At 35.7% G+C, this 9,962-nt stretch overlaps 1 protein-coding gene across 7 annotated transcripts; it reads left to right on the forward strand.

Annotated features, from left to right (window-relative positions):
- Positions 1-4,538: 4,538 nt before the first annotated feature.
- On the forward strand, positions 4,539-9,720 carry LOC113287753 (putative F-box/FBD/LRR-repeat protein At1g78760). 7 transcript variants are annotated; one of them, XM_026536585.1, is made up of 8 exons: positions 4,539-5,729; positions 5,859-6,022; positions 6,197-6,753; positions 6,939-7,085; positions 7,416-8,284; positions 8,666-8,833; positions 8,931-8,984; positions 9,092-9,720. In XM_026536585.1, exons 5-8 carry the CDS (start codon positions 7,559-7,561, stop codon positions 9,386-9,388), a joined length of 1,245 nt encoding a protein of 414 aa, XP_026392370.1. In that variant the 5' UTR covers positions 4,539-5,729; positions 5,859-6,022; positions 6,197-6,753; positions 6,939-7,085; positions 7,416-7,558; the 3' UTR covers positions 9,389-9,720. The 7 variants fall into 7 exon arrangements, with proteins under 7 accessions (XP_026392370.1, XP_026392371.1, XP_026392372.1 ...); XM_026536586.1 differs by having other exon boundaries at positions 6,209-6,753; XM_026536587.1 differs by lacking the exons at positions 4,539-5,729; positions 5,859-6,022; positions 6,197-6,753 and having other exon boundaries at positions 6,769-7,085.
- The last annotated feature ends 242 nt before the right edge of the window (positions 9,721-9,962 follow it).

Here is a 9,962-nt window from a genome sequence, read left to right on the forward strand (position 1 = left end):
CCATTTGCAAAAATAGACCATTTGAGGTGGAAGTGAACTCGAATAGATTGTTCAATATGAAATCTGTTTCTGCTATTCAAAATAGCATAAATGGGCATAATGGTTTTCAATATCAGGCGCAAACTCAGCGGAAACATTTTGGAAAGCTAAACCGCACTTTCTTTGGAAATGCATTCAAAACTGTCTTCCAACTGGAGACAGACTTACGAAAGTTTGTACAAATGCTGGAAACAACAGTCCTTTTTGTGATATAGTACTTCACAACGTGCAACATGTTTTTGTGGATTGTATATTTTCCAATAATATTTGGAGTGCTGTTGATAATGAATTGGAAACTGAGATACAAAATATCAACTTCATGAATGACTTATATCTGTATTAAAATTTTAAGCTAGTATGAGTTCAGATGCAGGTTTAGAAAATGTGGAAGGATATGTATCCCAAGCGGTTCAATTGATTACCAGGATTGTGCACATTGGAATGCATTCCAAGTTAAACCATTGACGTATCCTCATGTATCAGTTGGAACCATAACTGATAAATGGAATAAGGCTATGAGAGCCCATGTACCAAGTTCAACTCTGATGCTTCTTTCAAATTAGATGCTAAAGGTACTGGAATGGGACTAACTTTGAGGCGTTTTGCAGGAATGTAATGGAGTTAGATGCTACAAAGGGAAAGCCATAGACCTGGATGGAGCAAGTAGCGGCAAAATCTCATTTGGAGGCATTTTTTTTGGGGCTAAACAAACAGGAATAAGCTAACCTGCATTCAGATGGGGACCGTACCAATGTTATTTCTGCTGTGAAATGACAATTTAGGATCAATAAAATGGACAACTACGAATCTACCAACCGATTATATTGTCATTTTATCTTCTTTTAATAGTTTTTATGCACATAAGTGCATGGAAATTGATCATGTGGCGAATTCATGACAAGTTATGGTAAGAATCTGAACGTTGATAAGAAATGATCAGATAACTTATCTTTATAAGTGTAGTCAATCTGATCAATCCCGGTCGAGACGATCAAGATCTTGTCAAAAATATCGATTTCGGTGAATGAATGGGATGTGTTTTTTAATCTCGGCTAGATGAGATCTGATCAAGAAACTAAGACAGTGAATTATCGAAAATGAATAATGTACCGAAAAAAGGTACCGCGGTTTACACCGTGTGAGTGGAATGTGTGGCCCATTCCTACCCATCCTATCCCAATACACAGAACGCAAAGTTCGGACCGTGCGATTCCTCACGGCGTAAAATTGTGTGCAATTCTTCGTAGAATCACCCGTGAGTTATTGTTACTTTCTTAGGCCTATTCCTATGCACATGCCAAAACATGATATTTGGCATATATGCACCCACTATGGGTATGCCAAACTTCCAAACTCGTATGCCTATATGCCAGGCCTGGCATATAGGCATACACGACGGAGTTTCCATCGCTCGTTGGTCAGTCAATCGCCAGCGCTAGTCAAGCTGCCGCTCGCTTGTATGATTATCGCTGATTAATTCATCATCCAACGGCTACAGTTTTCCACCTCTATAAATACCTAATTTCAAAGTCATTTTAACTCACACCAGAATTTCAAAATATCTATAGAATTTCTCAATTTCTTAATCTTTTTCAAATGTAAAACTATCTATATTTTCTTGTGAAATGGATTCACAATCTCAAAGTCAAGGAAAAGCTAAAAAAACCTGAGTCTGTGGTGTAAAATATACCATGGCAGAAGATGAATGTATTTGTCGTAATTATGTTTTTTTTACTCAAGATTCTATCAACGGTGCACAACAACATGGTAACACCATGTGAGATAACATATTTAAGAATTATGAAGAACAAACCATGAACATCAATGGTCGTGATACGAAGGATTGTCAGAACACTTCATTGTAATCAACAAGGAAGTGTCCGCTTATGTTGCATTAATAATGCAAGCCAAGAGAAAAGGCAAGTACAATGGTCAGACTGATGTTGATTTTGAAAGAGAGGTTCGTACAGATTGGAAACGAAGACATGGTAAACCGTTCGCTTTTGAAAGTTGTTATTATATTTTGAAGGGTTTGAACAAATATAATCTAAAATACTTGTCAAATAATCAACAAGTACCTTAAAGGTCACCATATAATTCTTCTCCCTCAACACCAAATTCTTCACCATTTTCTTCAGGTCCATCAAATTCTTCACCAGATACCCCAACAAGCTCAAATGCCAACAAATTTTACAATAATTATGTTGAGGGTAATACTAAGGAAAAACTTCCAGGGAGGAACAACGCAAAACTGACTAAAAAATTAGCTTTAGAAGGAGGGAGTTCCGGAGGATTTAACATCGCGGAGTTTATGGAACATCAAAAGACCGTTGAGAAGCAAAGATCAGTTGATATGAAATTTCAAAACCGGGAAAGTAAGAAAAGTCGTCTTTCCCCAAGAAAAATTGGATTTGACTATGACAAGCATAACATTCTTCAAGCTAACACTTCAATTATGAACGCCCAACAAAAACATGCATGGCAAATCGAATTTGACAGGATTCAAGCACAGATTGAAAAGCAAGCTGGATTTACTAACAACCAATCCAATGATGATGATGATGGAACTGATGATGAGTATGATGTAGTAGTTCCTATGGATGATTAATGTATGAGTTTAAGTTTTAATGTTTTAGTTTAAATGTAGCAGTTTAAGTTTCTTTCCAATTAATTAATTAGAAATATTTTTTAATTAAGTTTTGCTAAATTTAATAATAACAATACAACTTAAGGAAAAAATAACATAACTTAAATAACCTAAAGATTAATAATAAATAACTAAAAAAAATCATTGTCTTCCATGATCTGCCCAAAGATTTAATCTCAGATCATCTCTTAATTGGTTATACAAATTTCTTTTCTGAATGTAGTTAGTCATTTGACCATAATTCCTTGCAGGAGGCCTCTTTCTGGTCGAATCTCCGGCCTCAAATCTTCATCTTCATAATTAATCCAATCCGAATCACGACGGATTTCCTGAAATACCATGTTATGAAGAATTATGAAAGTGAGCATAGTCTTGTGCATTTCACGAGGATTCAACCCACGATATGGGCCACAAATGATAGTGAACTTCCTCTTCAAAATTCCAAAAGCGCGTTCCACATCCTTCCTCAATGCCATTTTGGCATCGTTAAAATGTTGTTATGAACGGCCCAATGGACCAACAGGAGGCTGACGGTAGCATTGAACCAAGGTGGACCATTTTGGGTAGAAACCATCCGCAAGATAATAGGCATGAGTGTACTGATGGCCGTTGATCATGAAACAGACATATGGAGAAATTCCATACTTCAAATCTTCAAACAGAGGCGACTTGTGCAAAACATTAATATCATTTTGTGAACCCGGAAGACCAAAAAAAGCGTGCCATATCCAACAATCATAAGAAGCATCAACTTCAAGGATAACTGTTGGTTTTGCATAATGACCCTTATATTGACCGACACAATATACAGGGCATCCTTGCCATACCCAATGCATACAATCGAGACTACCTAGCATTCATGGGAATCCCCTGTCCTCATTCTCCCTCAATATTTGTCTAACATCTTCGTCGATTGGTTTTCGTAAATATGTTGGACCAAAATGATTAATCATTACTTCACAAAACAATGAAAGGTAAGTGTAAGAAGTTGTTTTACCCATACGAAGGTACTCATCGTTCGCATCCGTTGGAGTGCCATAACCTAGAATCCCTAAAGCCGAAGTAACTTTTTGTTCAGGACTATGACCTCTAATATTCAGTGCATCAAACTGATAGTTGAATTGAGGTTCTACTCGACAAAGCTCTTCAATAATATTTTTCACCAGATGACGAGGCATGCGGAATCGACCTTGAAAATTTAGATCAGAGTACGCACAATTTGGAAGAAAATAATCGTGCATCAGCTTTTGGTGGTAAAATTCACTCCTTCGATACGTATATCTTCTTGATAATACTTCTTTGGGTTCTGGAATTCTTGGTATTTATCCCGTATGTACAAGCATCAAAATTTCGATTAGTTTATTATCTTCAGCTTCCTCATCATCAAGTTCTTGCAACCTTTTACGATACCTTTCTTGCTGTAATCTGAACCGATTCATAATAATATTCCTCTCTTCATTGGATCTCGACATGGATGATTATGAAACCTAAAATTGAGAATATAGGAAAGAAAATTGGTGAAATATCTGTAGAAGTATGGGTGAGTTATCTGGAGAAGTAAAAGGGCGTATATATAGGAACCATTGGGGGAAAAATAACCGTTACAAAATAACTACTGGTCGATAACCATAATATTGCCAGCGGTATTATTTAAATCGCTCGAGAGAAAGAACATCGCCAACATTACAAACTATATCACTGGTGATATTATGAATATTGCCCGATAGAAACTTAGTCGCTTATTGGTTTTCCCGTGATGGCGCAAATGGTTTGCCATGCCACCTGATATTAAAGAGAAAAAGGTCGGCCGAGCTTGACGAAACTATACCTGTAGTAATACTGGAGTCGCACTTACACGGTCACACCAGTCAAATCGAGCATTATTATTCATCTGGTAGAACAAACAAAAGAAATGAAAAGAGGGTTTAGGGTTTTTTCTTCCTTGGTTGAATTTCATTCTGTTCGAGTCTGATCGACGCTTACCACTTGTCATCTACTATTACCGAAACTAAGGTTTGCATAGACGCAATCTCAGGTTATTCACTCCATTCCTTTCATAACTCGGTGTAATTTGATTTAATTCTTCAGTTCAAGAAAGTAACCATGGCAAAAGAGGAAGTCACCGAGTTTAAGATACGTTGATAGATTCAGTAGTATACCAGATGCCTTAATACATCATATCTTCTCATTCATGGATATGAAACATGCAGTTCAAACTACTGTGGTGGTTAAAAGATTTCAGTTCTGATGTATTTTTTCATCATAGAAGGGGATGAATGGCTCGATTTATAGATTTTGTAGACGGTACTTATTCTTCGAGATAATTCTGATATTCAAAGGTTTAATATTAATATTATTTGGCATGATGTAAAATCTGATATGCTTGAAAGTCGTATAAATGTATGGATACTTGGTGTCTTAAGACATAATTTTTGAGAATAATGTGTTGATGTTGTTATGAAATATCAATTTCCAAGTTGTCTTTTTGATTGTAGATATTGACTAAGTTGGAGTTAGAAATGGGTGGCAAAGAAAACTCAAAGCTTGTTCTTCCACAGTCAATTGATTTGCCCGTTCTTCTGTCTCTGAAGTTTGGTTCGCTATCAATTGATGATGTGGAGTTAGCTAGTAAACTTTTAAGTTGTCCTCAGCTTGAGTCATTGGTTATGTAGGATTGTGATATAGCAACACACAGTTTTTTGAATCTCAGTATCAGTTCTATTAAACTGAAGCAGTTTGAGATAAGCAATTGTGGTTAGCTTTGTATGCCGAAGTATAATATGGCCAAGATTATCAAGTTAAATGCTCCAAATCTTTCTTATTTGACATGCAAAGATTACATGTCACAAGACTATTCATTAGAGAACTTATGTTTTCTAGTCATTGTTGATATTGTAATGATATTAGAAGAAGAAGACGAATCTCCATAATTATATAAAAAGCTTTCTGCAAAGGAGAAAGAGTTGTTTGCCAAACGAATGACAAAATTTTATGGGCACTGTATAACGTAAAAGAACTGAGATTATCATCTGAGTTTATTGAGGTACGGTTGCTTCCTTTTCAAATTCATATAAGATTGAGATTTCCTAATTGCAGAAATGTAATTACAGCATATGTGTCTTCCCTATTCGCTTTCCTAAGCCTTGTGACATTATCTCTATTGTTTGTAAAGGTTATTTCAGCACTCCTGAGTTACAAGATTGTAGAAACCCCAAGTTTTGTGATCTACGACGTGTGAAGCTTGAAATGTGGATTACTGGAGAAAGCTTGCGCGCAGTAGCATGCTTATTTGGGATCTCTCCTCTTATAGAATCTCTTTTCGTGGAGTTAAATGAGGTATCAGTTTTTTTTAATAAATTAATTGTTGTTCTTAAGTCATGACAGCTTTTGTTTAATTGCACCATCAACTCCCAACATGATTGATTTACTCCAGAACCATTTTTTTCTTTCAAAACATGTTGAACATCTAAGAAATTTTAAATTTATCTGCAGTTCTGACTTTTTTTATAGGGTGATTTTCAGAAAGTTCAATTCAGAAAACATAGGGAGAAGATTGGAATAGAGGGTTGTTATCGCCAACAGTGTTGTCTCACCTCAAGTTTGTTGAGATTAAAGGTGTTCAAGGATGTGATGATGAACTCAAGATTATTGAAGAATGCTATGGTCTTGGAGGAACTAGTTGTATTCAGTTGCAAACAAAACTCGTCATCTGGTAACTTAGTCAGACACTTGAGGAAGTTTTACATCAATATACAAACACTTCCTAGAACTTCTTCGAGTGGCTTCTTTTTGTTTTAACTTCGGTAGATGAAAACAAGACATCATGAGGTTACTTCTTTTATTTATTTATGTAGCAAAATTGCAAGGTTTTATTGATATGCACAGAAGGACGTGTTACCAGTTTGACTGTTTGATACTGATCAGACTTTTGTTACTCATCCATTTTTTGCATATGCAAGATCCAAAAGCATAAACATAACATTATGAACATATTATGGCTAAGTCTAGGCACCCCATTGGAGATAAGAAGAAGCTAGAAGTAAACAGATTAATTGCAAAGCAACTGGGTAATCTTACTGTTTATGTTTATATTTCATTGTTTGGGGTTTAGCATCTTATTTGTACACTTTCCTTACACCTTGCTTATCTGTGTGATCCTAAGGTTTCCTTTGCTAGTATAATGGTCTCATGGAGACCAGAAATTTGTAAAAGGAATGTACTGATAAGTTTAGCTGTTAATTGAAATCTTTAGGATTTGGAATTTATTGAAAGACTAATAAGGAACACTTTAAAGACACATTTCCATACAGTCCGGTGGAGTTTTTCATTCAACCTTCTGCACTCGAATCAGCAAACGCCAACACACCAGATTAACGATTATGTACTTGCCCCGTGTCCGGTAATCTCTCTCTCTCTCTAGTTATAGTGTCATCTAGATTTTTAGACCCTTGAGATTTCTAATTTCTTATTCTACAGTTAATGCGATTAGGGTTGCTTTGGTTTTCTTGTTTACCAAAAGATAAGTAATCTGAAAGTCTAAACATAGTCATTTTGTATGTCACTAGGTTTCAGATCTACAATCAACTGAATAATACTTCTAATAATTTCGTCACAAAATTCATGGAAGAACCAAGAAATACGCCGTTTACTAATACTGAAGATAGAATTAGCAAGTTACCAGATGATATCATTCTTCTAATCTTTTCTTTTCTCGACATGAAACATGTAGTCCAAACAAGTGTTTTAGCAAGAAGATGGAGATCTATCTGGATTTCGCTTTTAATTTTAAACTTCAACCTCGATTTGTTCAAATCGACCTTTACTGGATGTACTGATCATGATGCCTTCACAGCTTTTGTCAACTGGATACTCATGGTTCGTCACAGCAATTCTGGTATTCAGAGATTTCATCTTAAGTTGAAAACCCTTGATTGCTCTAGGTATTTTGATTTGACAGGCCGTGTTAATACATGGGTATTTGGTGCTCTACAATCTAATGTTCAAGAGCTATCTTTTGATGTCGGTTTATGGGCATACCAAAGTTATAAGTTTCCTCTTTGCCTCTTTAATTCTAAGTCGCTGACAAAGTTAGTATTGAAATTAGGTTGTATGTTGATGGCGGAGATTGTTCTACCAGACACAATGGATTTACCTATGCTTAAATACTTGAAGCTCTATGGTCTTTCTATATATCAAGAAAATTTAAATGCTAAACTCTTCTTAAGCTGCCCGGCTCTAGAATCGTTGAATATAACAAGATGTAATGTGAATCTCAATGATGTTTGTGTTGCTTCTAAACTTAAGTACTTCAAATTGAAATACAATGAGTATAATGTAGATGGAGGTGATACTATTAGTTTACATGCTCCATGTCTCAAATCCTTTATTTGCAAAAATTACATGTTGTGTGAATACAATGTCAAGAACCTTGCGTCTTTAGTCACTGCTGATATTACAATGATGGTAGAAGACGAAGAAGATAATTCATTCCCAGAGCTTTCTGATCCGGATAAAGAACTTTGTGCTGCAAGTATGATAAGGTTGCTGGAATCGCTTCATTGTGTGAGAGATCTAGCACTATCATGTTGGTTCCTTGAGGTATTTTTTCTTCTGTTGTTTTGTCACGATAGATAGATTGATTAAGCTTGCTTTTTCTTTTCATTTTCTCCATTAATAAAGCAAATAACATAAGGGTGGAATCTGGTTTATGCATTTGAAACCTAAAGAGTAACTGGAAAGGAGCTAGCTATACTGCTTTTCAAATATAGGATTGGTGTTTACTTTCTTTAGTTGTGATTAGCTGTTTACAGTAGTTTTGCAAGTGTAGAGCTATATTTGGGGTTTCTTAATTTCAGATGCTCAACTTTAGCTACAATTGCCACCATGGATTTCTATGTTAGATACTTTCGTTTCTAATTTGAGCTGCAAGCATACCATCTGATGATCAATCTTTTGGACAATTTTCTTTTGTGTACCAAGGCTGTCTCTGAAGATCCTCAATTACTACTTGATGAACTATCTGATCACTTTCGGAATTTACAAAATTTGAAGCTACAAACATTTCTTTCAGAAGAGTCCATCTGTGCAATAACACACTTACTCAACGTTTCTACTAATATTGAATCACTTAAAGTTATTATAGTTGAGGTAAAACGAAAGTCTTAAATTTTCACTTAATTTCATTATTTCTACCCAGTTTCAAGAGAAATCTACCTTGTTTAGATTGTTAATGCTAATTTTTTAGTTCTCTATGAAGGACTTCATTCCAAACCCTCTGATGTATTCATCCCTTGACGAGGTAATTGTCATGGACTTCTCACTCTTTTTTTTTATGAATAGTTAGAGAACATTAAACTCCAAACAGAGTTCGTCATTTTAACATTCATTAATGTGGATATTTTCCAGATAATGTTTGATCCTAAAGCAGATGACTGGGAACAGGTACTGCTGCCATTGTATCACCTCAAGTTTGTTATGATTGTTGGTGTTCAATGCCGTATCAATGAACTCAAGTTTCTGAAGATGTTATTTAAAAAGGCTGTGGCCCTGGAGAAAGTGTTTCTATACTATGATTCTGTATCAACAATTGTAGCAGAAGCTTTCTCTCGGAAGCTTATGACATTCCCGATAGCTTCTTCAAGTATCTCATTGAAGTGGTGGATTGTGCAAGGACAACTTTCTGGACATTGCCCCCAGCTCTAAACATAATCCTCATAGTTTATTAAATTGGATAGATGGATAGATTGGTTACTTCATAGACTTTCTTTTGGAAGAATATTCATGCTCTGTTGTATCTCTGGATGCAGAGGTTATTGTCTTATTTTTACATGTTAGCTGAGATGGCATGTGTAATCTTTCCCGTCCGATGCCCAATTTCCTGTAGTTAAGGCGCAGCGAACTATTTATTGGGTTCCATTAGTTTCCAGTGTTTGTGATGCCTTGTTGTTTCCTTCCTTTAGGTTGCATGTTTCTTCTTTTTTGTTCCCGAGTGGAGGCACTGTTGAGTGTGCTTCTCAGTCCTGCCCCCCTTGTTATATCCCTTTGTTGTTTTTAATAAAAAAAAAATTGCTGGTCAATATGAAGGTTCCATAATGCTTCAAGTTATCTTGAATATCATGTTTTTAGTTTTCACCTGGTCGTTAATGGTAACTCATTTATATCTATGAGTTTAGCCCCTTCCTATATCAAGGGCATGTTACTTGAACTCCAACCTTTGCTGGCCGCTTCTAGAGAAACTAGTTGGAAGCCTATAGTATTGTTAATTATCATTCTCCTC

Source organism: Papaver somniferum, chromosome 6 (assembly GCF_003573695.1).
Source record: "Papaver somniferum cultivar HN1 chromosome 6, ASM357369v1, whole genome shotgun sequence".
Classification (NCBI taxonomy): Eukaryota; Viridiplantae; Streptophyta; class Magnoliopsida; order Ranunculales; family Papaveraceae; genus Papaver; species Papaver somniferum.

Excerpts from the sequence above, each read along its gene's own strand:
- LOC113287753 (XM_026536583.1), top strand. The coding sequence starts at position 7,307 with ATGGAAGAACCAAGAAATACGCCGTTTACTAATACTGAAGATAGAATT. Across the intron at positions 8,834-8,930 it reads TTAAAGTTATTATAGTTGAG|TTCTCTATGAAGGACTTCAT; the intron begins GTAAAACGAAAG and ends CTAATTTTTTAG. Across the intron at positions 8,985-9,091 it reads TGTATTCATCCCTTGACGAG|ATAATGTTTGATCCTAAAGC; the intron begins GTAATTGTCATG and ends GATATTTTCCAG.